At 34.2% G+C, this 25,231-nt stretch overlaps 3 protein-coding genes across 4 annotated transcripts in view; 1 reads left to right on the top strand and 2 right to left on the bottom strand.

The window, feature by feature from the left end:
- LOC139977301 (uncharacterized) overlaps positions 1-25,231 on the bottom strand; it is a 52,347-nt gene that overhangs the window by 21,222 nt on the left and 5,894 nt on the right. The gene's annotated exons all lie outside the window — the stretch shown is intronic.
- Positions 3,083-18,382, top strand: LOC139977679 (uncharacterized). Of its 2 annotated transcripts, none has more exons than XM_071987170.1 (9): positions 3,083-4,345; positions 6,806-6,877; positions 7,089-7,400; positions 7,858-8,190; positions 8,720-8,863; positions 10,808-11,979; positions 12,863-13,026; positions 13,764-13,840; positions 14,265-18,382. In XM_071987170.1, the coding sequence occupies exons 2-9, from the start codon at positions 6,829-6,831 to the stop codon at positions 14,354-14,356; spliced, it is 2,343 nt and encodes a 780-aa protein (XP_071843271.1). In that variant the 5' UTR covers positions 3,083-4,345; positions 6,806-6,828; the 3' UTR covers positions 14,357-18,382. The 2 variants fall into 2 exon arrangements, with proteins under 2 accessions (XP_071843271.1, XP_071843272.1); XM_071987171.1 differs by lacking the exon at positions 3,083-4,345 and adding an exon at positions 4,356-4,529.
- LOC139977261 (fibroblast growth factor receptor 1-like) lies at positions 21,196-25,194 on the bottom strand. The gene is made up of 6 exons (XM_071986549.1): positions 25,110-25,194; positions 23,881-23,999; positions 23,131-23,245; positions 22,321-22,414; positions 21,727-21,808; positions 21,196-21,481 (listed from the first exon to the last, which is right to left on the bottom strand). The coding sequence occupies exons 1-6, from the start codon at positions 25,192-25,194 to the stop codon at positions 21,356-21,358; spliced, it is 621 nt and encodes a 206-aa protein (XP_071842650.1). The 3' UTR covers positions 21,196-21,355.

The following is a 25,231-nucleotide window of genomic DNA, read 5'->3' as shown; positions in this document are numbered from 1 at the left end:
CCTCGGTTTCCAGAATATCCACATTGCATACAAATTGCAAATACTAATGTAATACGGTGAGTTTTATTCTTTTATAGCCTTTAGTGTAGGTTCATGTATAGCATACAGTTTTTCATGAGAGTACTGATCTTAATAGTCGCTACGGGATGTCAAAGACGAGTGTACTGGTCAGATTTTTACTTATATAAATCTCTGTTTTTTCACACATCTTTCAATATTCTAATTGCTTATATACACTGTGGTTACAATTTACTTTGCAAATGTGACTACCTCCATGCTATTTACGCATTATTTATCAATGGAAATTCGAACAATGCGCAAAAGTAAAAAAAAAATAAATAAGAATTCATTTCTTATATTTATGTTTTATGTTTCTTTCTTATTCCCAGGGTACGGAAAATGAAAACCTCTTCATAAACATCTCAATTTTAGAAATATGTAAACGTGGAAGATACATCATTCAAGAATCTAAAAATACAGCTTGAAACCAGGGCGTCAATACCAATTGAAAAATGGGGGGAGGGAAGGGTCGTGGATATAAATCACTGAACATGTATAAAAGCTGAGGGAGCGCTCTGGTACAAAGCCTTTATCGGATTGGTTCCAGTGGCCTTTGTGTCCCTGATGGTGTCCAGGAGCGAAGCCCCGATGGGAGCGAAGGGCGGACTCCGGTCTAGGAATCTACAAGGGTGTTTATGTTTGTTTCTGATTTATATGTCAGACATAAATATATTTTAACAAAAGTCACATCGGATGAGTGATAAGACTTAAATTAATATTCTATTTAACATCCAGGTATAACCTAGAGCATTCATCACAATTAATAAAATTGAAACTTATACCAAAGGGGAAACATTCTTAAACTTTGCATATAATAGTAAAATGATCTTATACTTACAGATGTTTGCAAAATGCACACAAAATAAGTACATTTAAAGCACACTATTGGGTATCTGGGCACATTCACGTTAGAAAAAAAACAAAAAACATATACAGTATACTTCAGGGCTGCAGGGTAGAACTCTAGAGGGCAGTTGAGGAACATCGAGAAGCATTATGTATCGTCAAAATGTTTCATAGTGCTGCAAAGATCAATTAATGAAACATAGTTTTACATTAGATCACTGCACTGTACACGCAATATTATACAGTATTAATGTAAGTAGCTCACTACGTGTATTGTTTTTTAACAACACTCGTAAAAACCAAAGCAAACCCACGGTCATCGCATCAGCGGTCGTGCAAATACGTGATAAACCTTTAAAATAAAACCTTTATATGTTCTTAATGAACTCCATTCCTACAAATTGTGCCTATATAATCTTGAGGTTGCACGCCACTGACTAATGAAAACAAGAAATGATTCCGCTAAAACTAACTTAAATTGCGCATACTATTGCTGTGCAGAGATTCACTTGATCGTAGGCCTATTGTCATTTATGAAGTATATATCTCACGGGATAGTCCTTCTACTCACCTACCCACCCCTCCTTCCTGCAGACTACGGCCTGTACTTGAAAGTTTAGCATGAACATTTGTTGAATAAACGTCGAGTTAGAGCAAATAAAACATGCAAAAGAAACAGGGAATCAGTAAGAACTGATAAACGAAGATGGCACAGAACGACCAATCTCGTCCATCACACTATATGGCCACATCCTTACGAAACCAGTTTACAGTTAACAACACAATGACAAAAGACAGGGAACGTCACAAATGCTTATATTCAGAGGTTACAAAATTTGAACATAAATATTGCAGCTTGATGACAATTGAAACCGGATAATCAAACGGAAATTTTAACGATAAGCTATGTTTTGGTAAAGACATTGATAGGTCTGGTGAATAATATCTTCTCAATGATTTCGGAACAAAACCAAGGTAAAATAATTATTGACCTGTAATTAAACTGATGTGACGAAACCAAAACTTGAAACATAACTTCGCCATTAGTGACGTGTGGATATAAATGCTGTTATATTACATGGTATTTGGAAAGATTTCGTCATAACTGTGACATAGTACAAACATTAGGATAATACATGAAATCGTTGTGAAAATAAGTATTGTCATCTGAACTGAGTTCTAAATGCATTTTTAGACCTTCTTCAGTGAAGAAGACTCTAACAGTATTGATCTCTGTACCACGATGAGCTGTCTCCTCAATATCCTTTAGAATAATATTGGTTATTTAAAAGGATTCTTTGATTGATGTTACCAGAATACTTATAAAGTCTAGCATAATAACAGAATTTATGTTTCTTCTTAATAACAAAAAAATAATCTTATTGCTAAATATCGATTACTCCTATAACTGTTCTCGTTTGGGGTGTTCATTATATTTAAGATCTTGTTTGTTTTCTTTTCGTATTACACGAGTACAAAATAACCTTAGTCCCCATTCCTTGTGGATTATTCCTACTACTGTTGAAAGTAGAAAACAACGAATTGTAATGGAGTAACGAAACGTACATATAAGCAGCTACATTATGAAAGTGAAAGACTTAGTTTTATAGATCTTGATCTAAGAGGGAGTGCAACAAAGGCAAAATTGTCCAGTATTGACACAGAGGAGCTATTATCACAAGTAAGACGTTAATTCAAGGTACTAAATGAGAAATATGACATGACATTGTAAAACCTTTCACTTTAGAGTCATTGACGGATAGAGAAGATTTTAAGCAAATCCTTAAATGGTTAAAGTCGAAATACAACTTTACATGTCGATCACAACAGTACGCACAATTTCCTTTACAGTGACCATGACTTAGAAGGACATGAACCGTATATTAACCTATTGGGCACAGTAGTACTGGCAAGACAAAGAAAAGTATTATAAACATGATAATTGAGATCATAATTAGAAAAACTATTAATGTCGTCAATTAAATTATTAAATTTCACATCCAGGGGCTGTGGACAGGATCTAAAAGTGAGAAAACAGCATTATCATGAAGTAAACAACCTATTTGAAATTGAGTTTTCTATTAAAGGTAACACATTCAGAAGTGAGGGTTTGTATGGGAACATCCCTTAAAAAGAATGAACGAGAAATAAGAAGGAACATACGGACATCACAAATTAGAGTATAAGAGGTACAGTTAAAATGTTGAATAGGAAGCCACCCGACGTGACAGTTTTAATTCATAGCCATTTTGCTCTCTTTCGGTCTCGGTACCCTGACTTTGACACTAAGCTGTATACTAGATGTGCGCATGCTGCGGTTCATCTGAAGTTATCGGCCTTCAAGTTCAAGTATACCCTAACTACCCTTTGGACTATTGTATTAGAACCGGTGTGTAAGTTGGCGGTATTGGTTATTAACTCAGTACAACAGTTTTACACTCATGATCCTCACCAGTTCATTCATATTCTTCCAATCCAATACCATCGATAATGTACAGGAGTATATTGTAAGCCTCATGATATGAATATATGTAATTTAAATTACTCTTCTTTGTCTGTCTTCAGTTTATCTCCTACCTCTCCTCTTTCCCCTGTTGGTTTCTTTCTTCTCCCCATACCTTGTCCACTAATCATCTTACATCTTCTCTTTTGTGTTCACACTGCTCATTAACCTGTCTGTATTCCGTGTGTAGGTCCCTTCTGTTACTATGACCTGTCATTCAGCCTCTGGAGAAGATCCTGCTAGGAACGATCCCCTTGTTGGTTTCTTTCTTCTCTCCATCCCTTGTCCACTAATCATCTTACATCTTCTCTTTTGTGTTCACCCTGCTCATTAACCTGTCTGTATTCCGTATGTGTAGGTCCCTTCTGTTACTATGACTTGTCATTCAGCCTCTGGAGAAGATCCTGCTAGGATCGAAACGCCAGGCCCTCTAACTTTGACACATTCTCTAACACAGGCGATTGGTGGATAACAGTTTGCTTACAGCTTTGTTTTATTTTAAATTTTAATTACAGCGGCCGGTTGGAGCAGTTTCAAGGAATTATAACACTCTATATTGTCTTCCCAAGTAAAGCTTTAAATAAATTGTACTGTCCTTAATTTCTGTTAAGAGAATATTATTCATATTGTTCAAACAGTTATGATGAATGCTTAAGCATGACATGGCAATGCCATTGATAATCAAAGAAAACTGTCCCATCATTACATGTACACGATAACAAATCCAATGATACAAGAGTGTCGCACTTGCATTTGTATAGCAGAAATTTACTTTGCAGCAAGCTCCGCCTATAATCGTTATTCCAAAGTCCACGTTTCGTCAAACCATAGAAGGTAATACGAGTTTATTCGACTATGTTCATAGAATAGCTTCCCTGCAACGCTGTATAAGCGGTCCGTTACTCATCAGTAGAAAACACAAACAAAAAGTTCTGAGTAAGTCATTTGAATATGGTCTAGCTTGTATATTTAAATATGATGTGAATTCTACCTCTATCAACTGCTAAATACTTACAATTATGATCGTTAATATCATTGCTGACGTTAAATTCAACAGTGTAGTGTAACACTGGTCGATGGATGAACCAATTACGCCTTTGGAAGGTGTAGTGACGGCACGGTATTGATAACATATGATATTGATGACTCGTTGTTTGTCCATTTGAGCGGTAGCTGGGCTGACGTATAGGCTAAGACTAGGACTAGGGTAGGATATGGCATCGATTCATAGGCTAGACATACGATGTATGTATATCATATGTGTGTTATAATGCAAAGATAAGGCGAATGATGCAGAGCGTAACGAGTCAATTGGAACCATTCCTGCGAACCTCATATTCGGACTGACCCTCATAATTCGTTGTGAACAGGCTCGTAGTGACAATAAAAAAAAACGTTTTTAATGAGCTGGTGAAGGTGTGTGACGTGTGTTTTGTACCCAGTCGTCTGCATTTGTGAACGCCAAGCCGAAAAAGGATCTCATTTTATTTAAGTTCTTGTATTTACACCTACATAAAAGAACATTCTCAAGAACCCCGAGTTAACAATATTACTATCGTATAATATAATTTTCATGGCCTTTGGGCCATGTATTGATGCACTGAGTCAAACTGCAAGTATTCCAATAAAAACAATCGTCACGCAAATACCCGAGGTGTGTTTCAACGTTATTACAACAACTTAGCAATACTTAGTCTAATGATAATATGCAATATACATTGTTGACTTCGTGTTTTTAAGTCACATAGCCTAGCCTATACATATATACTACTCATATATGAAAGGCGGACAGTATCGACCATTACACACATGTAACACATGTACAAATGTATCTCGTGGAGTAAACGATCATCATTGCTCTAGGTCTATGTTTACTCAGTTGGTGAAATCAAATGTTAGCTTGCAGATGGCTAAGGTGATTTTTCATGTAATAACCTAACTAAAGGCTTAACGTACTCTAATCTTACTTTAACTTATTTGTTAATTATTTTTCTTTGAATTTATTTTCTATAACCAGCTGCCTTTCCATAACATATATCTAAAGGTAAAATGAGAATAGTTGCTTTCCTTTATCCTTTAGCAAAGTGGTAGTAACAAATAACACTTTAGCATTCAATAGTTGTCTTCATATGTTTCATAAAAAAAAACATGTAACTTATTTGACATTTAGTTTCAACTTTGTGACTTTTTGTCCCAAAGAGTTCACTGGAGATGTAATGGCCTGTATACGAAAACCAGTGATGTGTATAGCTGAAGTTCAAGTCGTCAAATCTTATGATATTTAGAATGAAACTTTACTGAAATCGGTGAAAGCTGATATGTTAACATAAGACTTAGATTTATGAAATTCAAACATGAAGGGAGAAGGAAGCTGTGCCATTATGTTTATTTTTATAATGTGTTATCAAATCTCAAGCTTGGATAGATTCCAGGTTTCCTCTGTGGGATGATTGTGATGTTTTCTTTGAAAGGGTATTGATCTGGTTACTAGAAAAAAGTTGTATTCCAGCATTATTCAACTTTCATTTAAGAATACAAACAAACCTAGACCTTACTTATCCATGATATTTTACTTTACACATTAGCCATTAACTTCTGCAATTGGAAGCAATTATTACATATTCCTTAACAGAAATGCTAATCACAGAAGTCTTGGACTGTGTGTTTTAATCTCTACGAGATACATAAGTAAAGTTAACAGGAAGTTTTCGACATTTTCTGATGTACTAACGGTGAATGACTTACCGCATGTTCCATAATACAAGCGCAGCTTATTTACAATAAATTAAAGTCATTAAAAGCAAAAAAAAATAAAAAATCGTGGACTTCAATTCAAACTTTGAAGTCTTGTTTGCTTGGCTCTTTTTGTTTCCATATGACTAGCAGTGTGAGCCACAATGTAGAACAAATGGTAATATTAGAAGAAAATTGACTAAATATTAACAGCATGTTTGTTATAAAGATCAATTAACTTTTGGCTCCATAATTCTTTCCTCTCTCTGATGGGTTGGTTTTATCGAATTGAAACCGTGTGGGACTACTGTTTGCACGGTAATATGCAAGGCACTGTCACTTCCGACTGGCATCCTATGGAACGAAAAGATTAGATACGGATCACCTGCAACTGAGATATCATAATCTCAGTTCATAAAGCAAAAGACTTGTAATCGTTTAATTCCGGTTTCGAAACCCGTGGTAAATCTGTTGCACTTTTATTTGTTACTACTCACAGTTAGTTTTTAGTTGTTTAATTTTCGTTCTTTGCTCACATTAAATGTTGTCATGGATGCCCCTCTCCCTATGTCTTTCTACTGCTTTCAATACATTGCTTGATATCAATCTTCTTAACGTGAGGCCCTATGTTATTGAACCCATTATCTTCTATCTTAATTTCAGATAGCATCAGGCACTTTGACTTCATGATAATGTTTTCGTCTTTGTTCATGCTGTCCATCCTCGTGGTGCAAGGTAACGTACTTTTAATACTGTTAATAGGAAGGTCTTACGTAATAGTAACCGAACCCTTCACGACATTAGTCGAATCGAGGACTGTAGCAAACGCTTCATTGACGAAATCCTTACAGAAAGATCAATATTTCTACATAGGGTAATATTTTCGAAAATTTTGGACAACGTCGATATTTCAACAATATTTTAGATTTTGTTTTATTACCTGCAGGTTTTTGCCAAACATGTCCTACGAATCAACATGTCGAGATAATGGAAACTAAAACCATATACTGTGACGTTGGCGGTAACGTCGAGGGATATTATTGGTACCAGGGATCAATATCACTGACTCAACCAATACTTAGATTAGAGAATGGTGTAAAGGGTGGAGAAAAGTATGACGATGACCATTATGACATCACCTCTGAAGGTAATATGAAAATTATCAATGCTAGGCTGGAACAAGAGGCCTCTTACACATATGCTGTAATATTTGAAAACGGAACCGTGTGGAGACGGTCTATTTCAGTCTTGATTATAGGTGAGAATTTTACCAATTATGATGCTTGGTGTTTGCATTTTCATGTTACTTCTTTGTCTTTGTCTTTTCTTTTCTTTTTAAGATTCGGTCTTGATATCTGCATTGTTCATATCTAAAAATATTCCATCAGAATGTTCAGAGTAAGACATACGTTTAATCAGCTTTCTATTTAATAATTTGTGACTTTTGTTTTTGGAGAGTTCATGTGCGTAGACAAACTTTGTAGCACTTTCCATCACACACATTGTCTTACATAACTAGATTCATATTAACATTGAACTTCACAAAATTAAAAGAAAGTTTAGATGCAATTTTGGAAATATATCTTCAGTTGAAGTTAGATCCACTTTCATTCAAATACTCTACGTTCACTGTTATTGTTACAATTAATTTTAAACTAAATTGCATTGTCGCAACCAACATAAATCCACGTTTATATGTTTTTATTCTTTTGAAGTTACGCCGACACCTCCGTGTCCTCTCGTCCAGTCTTGTTCTAACTGCGATGAATGCATTATTAGAGTTAAATCCAACCATCCTACTAGTTTAACTTGTTACATAGAACATGTACGCCCGAATGTTACATTGTATTGGAGTGTCGAAGGACATAATACTACATTCACCGAAAGGACATCATTTGAGATCAAGAATAACATAACAGATACCTGGAATACTTCTACTACAGTTCTCTTCGAATTAGAATGTGCAGAAGATGCCATATTTCACTGCTCTGTTTATTACAATAGAGAGTTGTTGAAAATAGGGAATAAGACAGTTAACATTCGATCAGGTAAGTCTTGCAAACGATGAGCACCCATTGTGCTCAGTAAAAAATGATTTTATACATGTAATAAAACTGATTTTCAAATTACATTCAATATGTAAACTTGAATTAAGATATGGATAGTTAATTACAGTTATAGAAAAAATAACCGGTATTTGTTCTTTAGTGATAAACGTTATGCAAAATGCACATGTTCATTTCTTTATTTGCAGCTACATAAGTGTATCAAAGCTCGATTGAATATAGTAAAATACGCAACATGATTTAAGTACAAAGAAATTTATTTCTTTTTTCAACTGTCATAATTTATATATATATTTATCATGTAGGAAGAAATACATATGTATTACACGATTATATAAGCGATGTGTTGATCATTTTACCTAATCAGATAAGAATCCGAGGAGGTTAATTGACACATGGAGCTTGTGGTATCCCAAAATAATAGTCACTTAACTTCAAGATATTCGGACAATGTCAACATCAACAAAGGAGTGAATCTAACATTCCATCTTTGTGACGCATGTCTTTTCAGAAAAATGCAATGAAGACAACACGAAACAGATGAGCTCTCCAACGCAAGTAATTGTTTCGTGTGTTTTGGCTGTCGTGGGGATAATTCTTTTTGCTTTAGCTATATTTTATTGTAAGCTACATCGGCGGCACGGTGGATGGCAAGGTAATATCTTGGGTTGATTATGTAAATTCGTTTACTTTATTTAGTCGCATTTGAAAGAATGAGATTCACCACTGCTTCCTTAGTAAATCTTACATCGGTTCTTGACGAGTTGTCACGTATAGTCTATAACACATGATCTCAAAAATTGGTTGTAGTACTATTTTATTTCATGATCCCATATTAAGATAACTTGACAATTCAACCGACTCCGTGTGTTTTAAATGTTGCAAATATAGATAACGTAGCAATTCCAAAATGTAAATAGTTTCTTGAAGTCATCATTTTTGGTGTAACTTGGCAACTAAACAAATATAATAACAAATATAAACAAGGGGCAAAATCACCATCTTTATTACGGGAGTGGGGGAGGTTGTAAAATGTTTTGTGATAATTATCTTCCTAATAGTAGGGATTTTACCAGCTGCGTATATCCTCTCCCTTGTGAGAATTTCGGTAAAGCTAGCGGTCATTGCATGTCAAAACTATAAGATATTGTCATTTTTGATACAATGTTGAAGAATTTTCAACTGCTTACGTTCTGCATATGATTAAAAGTTGTATGGACTGTAGAACTAAGGAAGGATTACTCTAATATTCTTTATTAGAGGGTGGGGGGTGAGAACTAGAGCAAAACTTATGCCAAAGTGTTCCCGCTACAAGTACTACGGCTTCTGGACCCCATAGGGGCTACACATATATTTCAGTAATCTTTTTAGCTTTAATGAGTCACTTATAGAAAAATATATGCAAAGAAAAAATGTTACAACTGAATACCCCAGGACCCCCACCCTTTCTAGGAGTACGTTCCTGGGAATGTCTATAACTCTCTCTGACATTCAATTAAGACACTGAGCCCCCCCCCCTCCCCCCGCCTCATCTGATGTCATCGTACGGGGTATGAAATATATTTCACAGTGCTAAAGAGTACTTTATCTTTCTGACATGTAATTATGTGCTATGCAATTGTCAGCATAATACAAAAGCTGATTATGCTGGAACTTCCGGGGCTTCATTCTACAGTCTCAAAATCGATCTACTCCACACCCCTTTGATAGATCTTTCCAGGTTCCAAGTCGCTTAATCTGCCGAACTTACAAAGATTAACGTAGTCATCGAATTGTAATTGATTAAATGGTCATAAATGTTGCGGTACTCACCCAAAATCTGGAGAATGATCACTAGAAAGCAGCGTAACTAGGCCAATGCAGCCAGTACAGCGACCTGGTAATAGGTTTTGAAAATGCACCCATCCACTGAAATCGGCCTTTACAAAACGAAAAGAAAACAGAAAAGAAACGCTCTCCTAAAAATCACCATAATGTAAATTCTAGACACTGTCCATAACAGAGAAAGCCCGTGAGAGCCATTTCCGGACGGCTGGAGGTATCTAATAGTTAAACAAAGACTTGGAATCTGGTAGATATTGCTGTCCCTCTTAGAACATCATTAACCCATGCCCCACGACAATACACAATTCAATGTAGACGGTTAATTGGTTAATAAGTTTATGTTTTGGACAGTTAATCGGTTTTTGACAATGGAAGCTAGCTTGCCGCCTCTCATTTTTTTTGCGAATGCCCATACCAGAATATATTTAGAAGGTACAACTGAACGTTCTTTTTTTATGAATTGTAATAGGACTCGCATCGATTAGTTCATGTTCTTTCAAATGCCTGTTGAACCTTAATGCACATTTCAAATACAAAATTAGGTTATGGCATCGTTTATTTGCTCTGTTTTTTTGTTTGTTAATTTTGTGGGTGAATAGAAACCAGAGGAATAAATTTAAGAGATCGTAAATGGCCTCTTTTTAATTATCAAATATTGAAGCAATGAATGATACTTAATCTGTTTGTGTTGCCTGAGTTTGAGGGAGACTTTTGGTGAAAATACATTACAAAGTCATTTAAAAAAAGTTGGTTATTTTGCTATTCTTTTCGATAGGAACGTTGTTGGCAGAAGTAAAACAGACTAATGTGTTGGAAGAATTAAAACAAGTCTCATTCAGTGACAGCTGGTGTGTTGACTGTCAGTTAACGATAACTTACGAAGACAACGGTACATCCCGTGTTAATAATACACATGAGCTGCTTGAGGCATTATCCAGGGACGAGCGGGGTAACCGAGTATTATTTATTGGCGAGCCTGGTATTGGCAAATCACATTTATTTCGGGACATATCAAGAAAGTGGAAGAATGGAGAAATTCTTAAAGATGTTATTCTGATCTACCTTCAGCTACAATATATTTCCAAAGACGCTTGTATATTGGATGAACTCATGAAACTGATGAACCGAGAAAAGTCTGTTGAAGAAGCGAATAGTTTAATTTTGGAATTAGAAAGGAAAGATAGCATTGTATTGTTAGATGGAGTTAGCAATTGGTCAAGACTTCATCATAATAATAATAAAAATAATATATCGAATGTAGTCAGTGAGAAGAGGCTAACTGTGGAGCATATCTTGAAGGGTAATATTGGTAACTTTAGAAATATGAAACTTTGGGTAACCTCTTGTAACATCGACAAGGATTTGAAAGTTATGAGCAAACCTTACACAAGGGTAGACGTTCTCGGATTTACCGAAATCCAAAGAAATGCTTTTTTTGAAAGATTTTGGCAAGAAAAGGAAAACCAAAAAAAAGAGGAAAACATCGAGGTGTACAGCATGTTAGAGGAAAAGCAAAAGGAATGGAAAGATCAAACACCTAATCCCGAGGAGAGACCCTTGAATTACAAAATTGTTGCAGATATATTGGAAAGATGGCAATCTCAGATGGGAACTGTTTATAATTGTAAAGAATATATTACAAGATCTCCATTAATTGCTCGCTTGTTTGCTTCGATTTACTTACATTCAAACAGAGGAGACAATACAATGCTGGAACAAAATTTGTTTCTGTTCTTTAAAAATAAGCCTGAAACAATCAGGAATATTTTGAATGTCGGTAAATGCGATCTATTAGCATGTTTACTGGAAGTGGGAACGCAAGATGAAGAGAAATACAAAGAATATGCAAAAATGTTACAATTGGAGAAGTTGGTGTTCAACCATAGCACAGAAGAGTATCACCAAGACGCAATACTGCACTTGTTGAAGAGTTGTAAGGAGACAGAAGTAAGGAGATAGTTAATTATAGATATCCTCTAGTAACTAACACATTCATATTTTACGTTAGAACTGTGTACCTAGTGAAGGACCTTAAGAGTAAGAAAGGTGTATTAACTATTGTATTATATTAAATAGTAAGAAAAAGAAAATAATTTGATTTTCTTAAACGAAAGCAGTGTTCGCATCCTGCTTTGAATTATCCGATTAGCATCATTGCTTCTCATGCAATCTTGGCATTTCTAGTAGATAATATGAGTTGTTGTCATACTGAATTCATGAAATTATCCCATTTAAATTATTAGTCTCAAATCGTCGCGATAACTATTGCTATATCTCTCATGTTTTATCCCTTTGTCCTATGTACTTTATTCCAGTGAATGTTCATCGGGCCAGTTATATTGTCTGTCTATCATCTAGCTGAAATGTGTCCTTAGTGGTTGCGTCTGTGGCCGCCTTGACGATCTTGACAGCAATATATTGTATTTCATTATATTTAACTATATTTAAATAATTGCAGTAGATTAACAGCTTGTTAAGTTTCTTCTTTTTACAATTTGACGGTTTGAGCTGACGGCCGGCTCCATGTTGACTAGACGTTTTTTTTTTTTATATCTGTCGGTATGAAGTATCTTGATTAACTGTAGAAGTGTAATCATCAAGCACGACGTCATTTCCAATCGAGTCTCCCTGTAGCTTCGTCAGATACGTCGCTTGGTTTACCAGCATTGTTGCATTTAACTTGTAGCCTCACATATTCTCATAAATGTGCATCAAAGCACATTACCCGCAATAACAACGGTGAAAAAGCAGTCTAAGATAAAATACGGTTTGCCGAAACAAATAAATAAACACTGATTAATACACACACATTAATACTTTGGGCCAACAGACCACGATTGAATCTTTGGAGATATATGGAGACTTCCCAATTGTTCGATTGCCCAGTTTACCAAGCATCCGCGATCGGCTTGACTTTCACGAGGTCCATTTAGCAGACAAAGCTAAATTCAAAGCTGTGATGGAAAAGGTTCCACAAATGACGAAAAAAATAAAGTGAGTGACGCTTGAATTATTTCTTTTCTTCTCATGAGTTTTATATTAATTCTCTCTAAAGTATTGTCTAGCATAGGCTACGTTACGTGATTTTTAACAAGCCAAGTTTCCATTTATAAAGCAACCATATGTTACTAAACTGATGATGTACAGACCAATGTCCTATCTTGTCGTGTCCGCTAATAATGAAACTAAGTACACAAATTGACATTGTTTAACAGCTAATATAGCTAATATGTTACTGCTATTTGCCTTAAAGATTATGTAATCATTATTCACATAGGCCCAAATACACGGAACACTACTGTTAAAATGTCTTCCTTTTTTTAAATTTATATCCCCCGAAAAAATCAATTAAGAAATTAAGGTTAGAACTATTGTTTACTAGCTTTCACCTTCAAGCCCTACACATGTTGAACTCGAAAATTGACGGCATCGAACTTCATATAAGAGAATTGTTAACGATTTTTTCCTCCGAATTGATTGAGATTGCTTATGAAAATGTTAATGCTACCATTCGTATCAAAATTTACTATGAGTTCTACTTGGCATGAACAGTTTGTCGTTTCAGAGACATAATATGGCATAATATGACTTATTATTGTACTAAGGAAATTAGACGTTCGTGGTCTGTATCTTCTTACAATCAACCAAAGATGAAAAGTAACACACATACTTTGAGAAGTCAACCTGTGCAAAAAAGATTAACATTGTTTTTTTTTTTTCTTTTGCTCAAGGTTTTATGACAGCGAAATCCCAGAAAGACTTTCACAAGAGGAACTACAGGATATTGTTGATATTAAGAAGATTGAAGGTACATATTCAAAATAGCATAACCAAAAATCATATTGAGTATGTAAAGTTATTTCGAAGAACGTATAACTTGAGGATCCACGCAATGCATGCATTATGCAAGCAAGCGGTTTCTTCTTTAACACTTTATGATTGAATAAACTTGGAAAATAAACTAAATGTAAGCATACATAAGAGAAAATGTGTAATGCCAGGGCTCATATAAAAAAAAAGAACTTGTTACAAAGATGTATAGCAATATTTGCTTTAACTAAATATCAGCTCTTTATATACTTTTATTTAATAATCCATTGAACATCTATATCAAAGGAAAATAAAAAAATAAAATAAGAAATACATATAAATGCTTATAAGCATATACTGCATTTGGTGTTAAATAGTTGTAATGACGTATTAAAAATAAGAATGTTCTTTTCAATTGACAGTTTTTCGCAAGACTGAAGATGCCTCTTATGAGCGTTTATGCAAAATGGAGAGTGGAAGAAGTGGACAAGAGAAACAAGAGAACAACGCTTAATAAACGACTTGCAAAAGTTTAATAACAATATTTATAAAACCAACATGCTGACTGATATTTCTCATTGTCAAGAGAGAATAAAACTCACCACCGAAAAGAAAAAGAAGAAATACAATCCTTTTATTATGCCTTTTCTGTTAATCGAAATGTCAGCTCTGAGCCCTGTCTCAATTTAGTTTTCTTGTTTGCAGTCGGAATACACGTGAATCTACATTTATTATGCACTGATGAATTGATTTATTTCATAAACAAAAAAATGACATTATGATCAGCCTTGTGCGCGATGTCATCGCTGTAGTCATATATATGACATTGTGTTTCTCAATTTTAATTTCAATTATAATAAGTCGTACGTTTGGTTTTTAACACCTTTTTGTAACATTCACATCTTCTGTGATTCTCACATAGTATTGTTTTGTATTTGCAAATACACATTAATGCTTACCGTGCCAATTCATCTACTAATTATTTCATTAATGTTGTTTACCAAAATGTCTGTCTTATGGTTTCAAGATACACTGATTAGTGTTTAAAGCTGAGAAGCGGCCATTGTTACATGTGGGTATCCCCTGGTTTGTCATTGCAATTGGCTTTAAGTCAGCGCATCTAACTGTAACTCTTTTCGGCTTAGAAAACGGACGCTGCAATACCAAGCTCATCGTGGAATGTTTCAATATACCGCAGCTGGTTGAGTTTAATTATTTTTGCAACTTATCGACCAATTGGCCCCTCCTTGTGTTAATATCAGTTAAAATTCCTTCAAAATAAATGAGAACATTATAAGGGTTACAAAACCATACAGGTGTTTTATTTTGTTTAACTTAGTCGTTTAGGATTCAGCTGTACCTGAAACCAGACGTATCCCTGGTTCGCATAGTTTATGTATGTTTACTGTGTGTACGATTGTTATGAAAAATTCCACATAGTGGCTGAGTCCAAAGTTCAAAATTACAATGTACTATCACTCTTCAATAATGATTGAACTTTATTCATATATATATTTTCATCAAAGCAGATATGAAAAAACTTGTTGTTATCTAAGATCACCATCAAAAATTAAAACACCTCTCGGTAATTTATGACACGTACTACATATTTCAAGTTAGTAAGTGCGCAGGATGTTTACCGAAACGATATTGGAATTTACGAATATAAAAGCAGTAGACACCTAAGTGATCAAGAAGCTATGTACAAGAACCAGTAACAGTTATTGTTATCACTTCAAGTTATACTCTTAATATTACTATATTAAAACAACTGTCAAAGAGTATGTTTCATTCAGTAGTCCTTGATAGAACGGTTTGGGGTTGAGGTGCATGGTTAATAATGGTGTGCAACACCTTTTATAGTACTATTTACAGTGCTATAACCTGGATCAAACTTTGCTTGTGTTAATATGACAGTATTCATAGGTTTGTAGATAACATAGGCTTCTGTATATATAGTACTTCATTGTATGTAGTTTATATTGTGTTGTCATCAATATGTTATTGCGTTGAGCTGTCGTGATTTTTAAGGGTTTAGCATGTACTAGTTATGTAGCGAATAAAGTATCGAAGGACGAGAAACATACCTTTGGTCCTTTCAGTTTGGTCCAATAATACAGTAAGAGTTTGATATAATTGAATAAATGTATTTTAAGTTACTTCAGTGTTGTTGAGGTTCCAAAACGGGCTTCGTAAAGCATAAGAGTGATTTGCTTCTTCGATGAATCACTTATCGACTTGTTGATGATAAATCGGACAACCAAAATTGAATTAATTCAAAATAAAGACTAACATTTTTCGTGTTATATGATTCTAAAGTATTAATATACTTTCTGATGAACACTTAATGGCAAATCTGCCTATTGATTTGTCACCACTTTGGGTTGGATTTAATCGCACATGCCATTGATAAGTCTTCTACTGTCCCATCTGTATTCACAAAACACGAATATAGAGATTAAGCAATCAGAACTTTAAATGTACTCTGACAAGGAGATTATGTTGATATCATACTTGAGGGATAATATGTGTATATCCGGTTGTTCTTTGCAGGTTACAATTACTAGCTGAAAGGTCAGATATCAATAGGTTAGTGCTAAAAAGAAGCAAAGAGTGATTGTTTTACAGTACCATAAAAAAAAGTGTGTGGTTCTTATAATAACGGAGATTGAGGTCAAATTTATAATTATTACAATTTAAATATGTAAAATTATCCTTAAAGGTCTATCAAAAACTTCCAAACATAGCCTGGGATGAAATACTGAAGATCTTCATTATGAGGGGTCAGAGGTGAAGTGTGGAAGGTCTAATCAAAGGAAAGGACAAACATTGAGTACACATCCAGCATGGAATGGCGACTGAAGTCGAAGGACAAGGAGTAAACGGACAAACACTGTTTTGTTCTTGACAGCTCTTAGTTTATGTACCGTGAATTTTAAGTAGTAAGTTAAATCGAATGAACACAAACAAACTTAATCTACACCGTTTGATTAGTTCATTGTTATTGTAGCAACAATGTTAAATATGTGTTTCGTTCCTTCAATAACCATCTTTTTCTTCAATAACTAACTAGAGTATAGTCGAAACAACCTACTCTTTTCCAATGTTTCGCTCCCACCATCAACACTTTCCTTCCATGAGAAAAGGAAAACCAACCTACAAACTGACTGGGATACATTTAGCATATTACACATTTCGATGTATTAACTTAACATTAAATCACATAATTGCGGTTTGCTATTTTGTTGCATAGGTTCATCCAACGTTGCACCGTACATCATGCACAGGCAGCTTGGTTTCAATTTGATTTTGCATGATGAGTAGTTGCATGTAAAAAATGTTGGTTTTCATATTATTTACATGGCAGTTACGTACAGTGTAACAGTTCACCCCCTCCTTATCCTGTAGATGTGTCGTGACGGATATTATTTACCAAATTTGTAAAAACATAAAACAAAATACAGGTATTTAGCATTTTTCTAATGACATCTCTAACTCGGTTCTTGCCATGTCATAAAAGTTTAACTATATTTTTATAATGTGTATCTTTACGATAGAAACTACCAAATTCCAAACAATTTGTTATAGTGAACTTCAGCCATCTGGATCTCGCTTTACTCGTAGTTAATGGAAAATCATCATAATATTCGTTATCTCATTCATGACGACTTAGACTGCAGAGTCTCAATAGTTGCCATTTCTGAGACTTGGATTCAAATATGTGACAAGTGGATAATTATAACTTCATTCATCTTAATAGAACTGATAAAGGTGGTGATGGAGTTGGCTTTACATTCGTAATGTTGTTCAGTATTAACAAGGTATGATCTTAATTTCAATTACAGTACTTTTGAATTTGTAATTATTGAAGCTATACACCAATACCGCAACTGCATAATTGGTGTTATTTATCGACCGCCATATGGTTCCGTAATTACTTTTACTGATGAGATGTCCAACCTGCTAAATGCCATTAACCTGGGTCAGAAATCATGCTCGTTTCTCAGTGATTTTAATATTGACCTCCTCAAGTATGACTCTGATGGTCATGTTGCCACTTTCTGAGATACTATGTACTCTGATTAATTAACGCCGCTTATAAAAAAAACTACAAGGATTACTGATTGAAATTCCACTTAAATTGACAATATTTCTGTAATGACGTCAATCTCTTAATTTTGACCTATTATATGCTCAGCTGCGTTTAATTCTTCAAATTGCTGATACTGTACTACCAGTTATTTAATAAAAAGGAATACGTCGACGGGTATTTATAATATATTTTCTTTTGAGCTCAACGACTTCAATTGGCATCAGCTGTACACAAAAACAGATGTAAATGATGCTTGTAAAAAAATGTTGGTGTAATAAGTGAGATCTATGCCAAGCATTATCCTATTAAGCGCACTGGCGTCAAGGGGTCAGCCAAGTGCAATCCTTTGATTACTAATTGAATTATTAAATCAATTGCTACTTAAGAAAATACTTTACAAATAGTACCCCCAAACAGATCTCTTCGAAATAAGTTCATCTACGTTAATTTCAAAAATATACTTATTCCTACTATAAAGCTCTCAAAAAAGTCTTACTATAGCAATTTGTTAAGTGAAAATAAAAATATTCAGAAGGAAACCTGGGGAACTATAAATGAAATAATTGGTAGGGAAGAAATGCATTTTAGAATAAATTACAATACCAATATATATATATATATATATATATATATATATATATATATAAATGAAAATCGATATATATATATATATATATAATACAATGTAAGCACAATGAATGAGTAAAAGAAAGTAGGCCTGACCTTTTCAGCCTAGCGGGATCTTCTTCAGAGACTGAATTGACTAATAACACTTGCCATTCAGCCTCCTGCAATGACAGAAACATCAAGCCCACTTAGAATAAATTACAATAGCGAAGAATTAAGGGTTGTCAATTGCTTTAATGGTCAATTTTCTAGTTTCGGTCTGAACTAAGCTGGGTACATTGAAAAAGGTAATCTCGGCTTCAATAGTTTTCTTATAAACTCTTACCCTAATACTATGTTTATTTCCTCAACTAACTGTATGGACATTTCTTCAATCCTTCATAATTTTATGATAGGTTCAGCGGCTGGGACTGACGGTATAACTGTCACTATAATTTTAATTTGCGAAAAGCTTCTTGAACCGCTCACCTATACTTGCAACCTTTCCCTCTCTAGTGGTATTGTTCCTTATGGTACGAAAGTTGCTAGAATAACGACTATTTACTAAACTTGTGATCCCTTTGTGTTTTCAAAATACCGACTAATCTCGATTTGTTTCTACATCTTCTATAGTTCTCGAGAAAACCATGTTTATAAAACTCACAGACTCCCTAGACAAGAATGATATCAGTTTATCACGTCAAGTTGGTTTTCATGAGAATCTTTCCACTAATATATGGCGGCAGCAGATACAGTTCAGATATTAAACTAAATAACAATGAATTTACTTTGCTCTGTTTTGAAATCGTTTAAAGCGTTCGACACTTTCAACCATTACATCTTACTAAAAAAGGCTTAGCCATTATGGAACTCGTAGGGTTAAATATATATGGTTCGTTAGCTATCTTCCAAGAGAGAACATGTTGTGCGCATTAATGATCAAACTTCTATGACCAGTACAGTAAGCTGCGGCCTCCCAAATGGTTCTGTGGACCACAACGTGATCTTATCACATGCATCAATGACGTGTGTACCTGTTCTCACATTCTTAACATTACACACTTTAAGACGTATTTTTTTAAGCACAGTGGTATTCATTGTGCACTTGTGTCGTTATCTCTGAACTATATTCTGTATTAAACTTGTTTAAGCAAATAATTTGCCTTTAAATGTAGGCAAATCAATTGTATACTATTTCGTACTGTTCAGGAAAGGTTGATATTGTTAACGTATTTATTGATAATGATGATATTCCTCTTGCTAAAAAGTTAAATTTCTAGGTGTTCCACTTGACTCAAATCTCACCTGGAAGTATCACATCAAAAGTCAGTGCCCTCAAATTTCAAAGACTAATGAAATACTTCATAAAAATCGCTATATTGTACAATCGCATACACTTAAAACACTACACGATCCCTCATTAAATTAAAACTGTCTTACTGGGATATAATATAGGGAAAAGCCCTTTCTATCTTACCTTAATCGCCTCTTTACTTTCCAGAAGAAAGCCATCAGCCTGATTACAAACTCTAGTCATCGTGCCCAGAGTAATATCATATTTTCTAACTTCAAACTTTTAAATATCCTTGACACTTACAAATTCCAATTGGCTCTATTTATGTATAAATATGTCATGGACTTTTGCCTGCGAATTTTTACATTCATAACTACAATGCACGCTTTTGTCAACATTTCCGTAAAATTTAGTCACTTCTACGACGACTCATCGACTTTTTATCAATTCTGGAGATACAATCTGGAATAGTTTGGACAACACAATGATGAATCTAAAACTATTTAAGCTTCAAAGAAAAGTGAAATCAATTTTACTTAACGATTATTATCATTAAGCAGTGATTCTTTGTTTCTTGCTTTTTACTTTGTTCTTTGTTCTATTCTTCTTCCTCTTTCTTCTAATTTGTATTCTTTCGTTTATTGATTTCGTAAAAGGAGAATGCTCGTAAAAGCTCTGCTTCTTCTGTCCACCTCCACCTGCTAGTGATTTAAATTATTCACCATTGTATTTATATTATGTGGAAATAAATCAAACTCAAAACACTCTAAGGGTTAACAACGGTGTTCAAGAAGTAATTAATCTTCTGGAATGGAAGGGAGCTGAAAACAGGTACGGAAGAGAAAAGCAGCGTTATTACATGCTGGCTTTTGGTTATGAATATGATGTAATAATACTTCTGGGAAAATTGGTTAACCTTACTTTGATAAAAAGTCTTGCACTTCCAAAACAGCCCGTCATTTAAGCTGTTAATATTTTGTAATATGTGGTTCGCATAATACAACATCGCTGATTGGCTAACAGGTTTTACTCAAGTCTAGTGTGTGAAATTTGTGTGAATTTGATGCTGAATTATATCAACGACCATTAAAGGATTCCGTAGCTCATGAACATAAGCTTTTACATGAAAAGTGTTATATCCAAAACTGATCATCATATAAAAGTGAACCAATCTAAAGTTGTTATTATCTAATATTTATCATATATTGTATATTATTTTATCATCATTGTATATTTTTAAATCATCGTTGTTAGTTGTTACCTCATCATCGTGTATTTTACATCATAATCGTATATTCTTCATCATCTTTGTTAGGTCTTACAATTTGTTAGGTCTTTCAATTTACACTACCATCGTTAGGTTATACATCATCATGGTGTATTGTTGACCCTTTTGGCGTAGCGTATAATTCCAGCATGTTAGAACTACCGTGGTAAGTAACTCCAACAGCATCCTGTGCATTCCAGATACCGCACCGTCCAGCCGTTACATCCAATATCAGAGCCCTGCGACACCCAGTTCACTTTCCAGCATGGTAGATTTGTTCTGCATAGGTAGGTTGAGTGGTATCAGGGGTTCTCATAGGTAAATACGTCGTAGGTATCGGTATCTCGTAAGAACTATCCGTGATTATTTTCTCAAATATCTGTTGAGGGATAATATGAGTACGTAATGTAGGATATAAAATCAGGATGAGCAAAGTAGAATTAGCATTAAATTTGAAGTAACTATCAGCTATAGTGCTTTCTTTGTCCATTAAGCGTTTTTGTCAACAAAAATTGAGGTGAAATATTTCGAGGGCAAAGCAGACTATTTAGCAAAGTATATTGTTTTTAACTCTCAGCTTTCTAAATACTGGTTGATACATTATATGAGTAATGGATTACTTACAGCTACGAATGTTGCTCTCAATTGATGAATGGAAGGTCGAAGAGAACAGTTATACTTCCAACAATCGAACAAGATTTTATCTCTGTAAATATTTGAGAAATAGACGACAACAACTGAATGAACGAGATGTGAATCTACTTTGTAGATCTTAATGAAATGTAAACTACAAGATGCTTGAAACGAATTAAGGCATTATGAAATGATTTACGCTATCAATCGGTTAAGTAAAACGACAACTGAAAAATAACAACTGAAAAAAAGGACTACATATCTGTATCATAATCGACAATGAAAACACTTACTTATCTTTGTTTGGAGAAAAAGTCAGTGTTCCTTACTTATTGTACTCTGTTGTCTGCATTGCATAATACACTTAGTAAAACCAAAATGTAAGAACATAACTCAGTAACTTCTTCCTATGCTCCATAATCGTTTTTCCAAATGTTCCGAGTTGTACATCCAGATACAAAACTCGAACACGGTACAAACCGGTTTTACACTATGCGATTACTATATTGTTGTGTTATAATAACATATTAAAAGTGTCATGTTGGCAATAAACTAGATTATGGAAGAGGTATAATGCTTTCTAACCTTAACTGTAAGTACTTCTCGGGCCAGGGTACTGATGGTTTGATTATGTCCTCGTCAAATCTAACTTCCCGGTCAACCGGAAATGGTGGGATTCCTAACAAAAGTAGTTTTATAGAATCATTGATACTGAAGACTGAGCAAACACCAAAGTTACCATGCCTCCTAAATCAAATGTGGAGCGGGCAGCGGATTAGATATACTCTAGCTATGTTATAATTTAAATTTCATATACACGTTTTTATAATATCAGTAAACCTAATGAGCTGCGGTTAAAGTCAAACTACTGGTATGGTATACTTGATAATGTGATTAATTAGTTAAGAGGTAATCTAAAACAGACAACTAATACGGAAATATTTCTTGATGAGTACCTCAATAATCCGTCTTTTCTGTTCCTGATTAACTTGTCATTAACTTCTCTCCCTATTATTCTCCCTATTAATCGAGAACACTACGTTGCTTCTACACACTGCATAATGCTTGAGGTGCAACAAGTACCAAGAAATTGTCCTTAATTATTGATTCCAAGATGAATACATTATTTTAAGTCGTCCGTGAAGGAAAATTGTATTTATACAAAAATTGCAATCGGTATCAAGTCGACGGTATCCCCGGTATCCCATTTGATAAATCGCAAGGTGTCTTTATATTCACATGTATATTTACAGTTAAGAACATCACCGGATACCTTTTATTGTAAATGTGACATGGGTATATTCAGTTTAATTTAATGCTACAACATTGAATAAGTGTCAATACTTTCTCTTTATGCAACTGCCTAAAGTTTGATAAGAATTTAGTTTGATTTACCAGCTTTCATAATCTCCCATATTACTACTGCTGTAGACCACACGTCACTGGATTCTGTATATTGATTTAACATCAACATTTCAGGTGGGAATTGATTCAAAGTCACGGAACGAATCTTATGTAAAAAATAAATATGAAAAAAAATGTTGTATGAAACCACAATTAAATTAGCTGCAAGATAAACATTGCTGCTGCATTGGGCGACATTATATTTTCTAAAACTAATTATTACATTGTGACATTGTTAAAGCGAGTGTGTGGATAACTTTATCAAATTATGGTAAAGCGTAATAAAGAAGAAGTTGTTCTGACTTCATTAAGTACAAAGACGCAAACAAGTCATGCATATTATTGCAAACTATTATTCAATATTTAATCGAGGCACTTTGAAATAAAAAGCAATTCCGCTGAAGGCTAAATTAATGTATTTATGTTGTTCTTTGTTATATATGTACATCATAGACCTCGTTATACCAATAATAAATTAATATGACACAGATAATTGTAAAATGTTTTAACATTGAGAAATCGATATAAAGTTTGAACGCCTAAAAAAGCCTAACGTGTAGCACTATTCCAAAGAAAAACCTCAGGCCATTTTTGTTTACAGTTTTCAAGGGTACGGATGTGTCTTACACCAGGATATAACGCTGACTGTGCTTTGACTGGATGATATAATCTTGTTGTCTGTTAAACACATTATGCTATCATAATCTTGTAATTAATATATGATTACATTTTACATTCTACCTTTTCTTTCTTCAGAGCAGCTATTTTCGGTGCATCGCGAGCCAGACAGAAGTCATACAATTTTACCTGCCCTCCTTTTGTTAGCAAAACTTTTCCGTTGTTAAGCCAGGGTGTAGGAACTAAACGAAGATGAAAAAAAAAACAATAAGTTAGATTCATGTGTGGAGAAGCACAAACGGGTAATATGAGACCAAATGTTAACACGTTGTTCACTTAGAAATGATCTTTTAAACAGAAAGATAGGTTTTAATAAACATTGACGATGCCGATAATACTCAATAATCAGACAGCTATATGAAAATACGTTGTTTAGCATGCTATATATTGAATGCAAAGGTTCTATCATTACTTACCCCGAACGTATTTATTATGTCCATTCCTTCCAAAATTCCTGATATATGTTTGATGACGTCAGGAACTGATAATGAGCTACAGCAGTATAAGTCCTTTTCATCTTTAGTGTCACGTGATAAGACTTTGTGCATACTTTCACAAACGAGGTGTTCACTGATAAGAAACAGTTTATCTTAAACAATACAAGAGACAAAATAGAAGAAAGTACGTTAAAGAAAACGTGTTTATAGTAAAATACGTAAACATATGTAGAATGTCCTGCATATAATTATTTTAGCATAAAAAAAGCTCATTTAGATGGTAATACATATATCAGCTTCTTGTTCACATATACATTATGACCAGAAGATCATATCAGGTCATCGGTATATGCATTTTCTTTTTATTCCACTTGGCGGACATAGTCACACTTGGAGTTTTAAAAACGGAACAAATATTGGTGTATGGACTTTATTTCGCTTTGTTTATATCCCACCAACATAGATTAACAATATACTATATATAACTTGATTAATAAAATATGGACAATAACAACTCACTGCTTTGTATGGATATAGCCTCGATCTTCGCTAGATGGTTCGATGCTGGTAATTCGAGACATTTTCTGATGAAACCCTCCCAATGAATTTCTTTCTTTCTAAAAAGTGTTTCTAGAAACAGAACCATAAACAGTCACGAATCAATATATAGTTTAGGACTGGTATACAATGTCATTTAATCCCCTCTCATCTTTAAATGATATTTTAAAGGGGCACATTGCCAACAATTTACCGTTGTTGCACACAAAAATCGATACAGACGTTGTATTATATAATATCTGACCTTGGCCCTGAAACTAAATAAGTACAGTAATTGTATAACATAATGTTACTAGCCTGTTAGAGTTGTCACTACAACACACTTATTGGTCTCATTGGCAAGATTAATAGATCCCATCCATCTTTTGTAGATTTTTCCCATCTTTATTTTCATGATGATGGAAATGTCATTCTCATTC

The sequence above is a fragment of the Apostichopus japonicus genome, chromosome 12, assembly GCF_037975245.1.
Source record: "Apostichopus japonicus isolate 1M-3 chromosome 12, ASM3797524v1, whole genome shotgun sequence".
Classification (NCBI taxonomy): domain Eukaryota; kingdom Metazoa; phylum Echinodermata; class Holothuroidea; order Aspidochirotida; family Stichopodidae; genus Apostichopus; species Apostichopus japonicus.
This window is presented reverse-complemented; position numbering and strand designations above follow the sequence as displayed.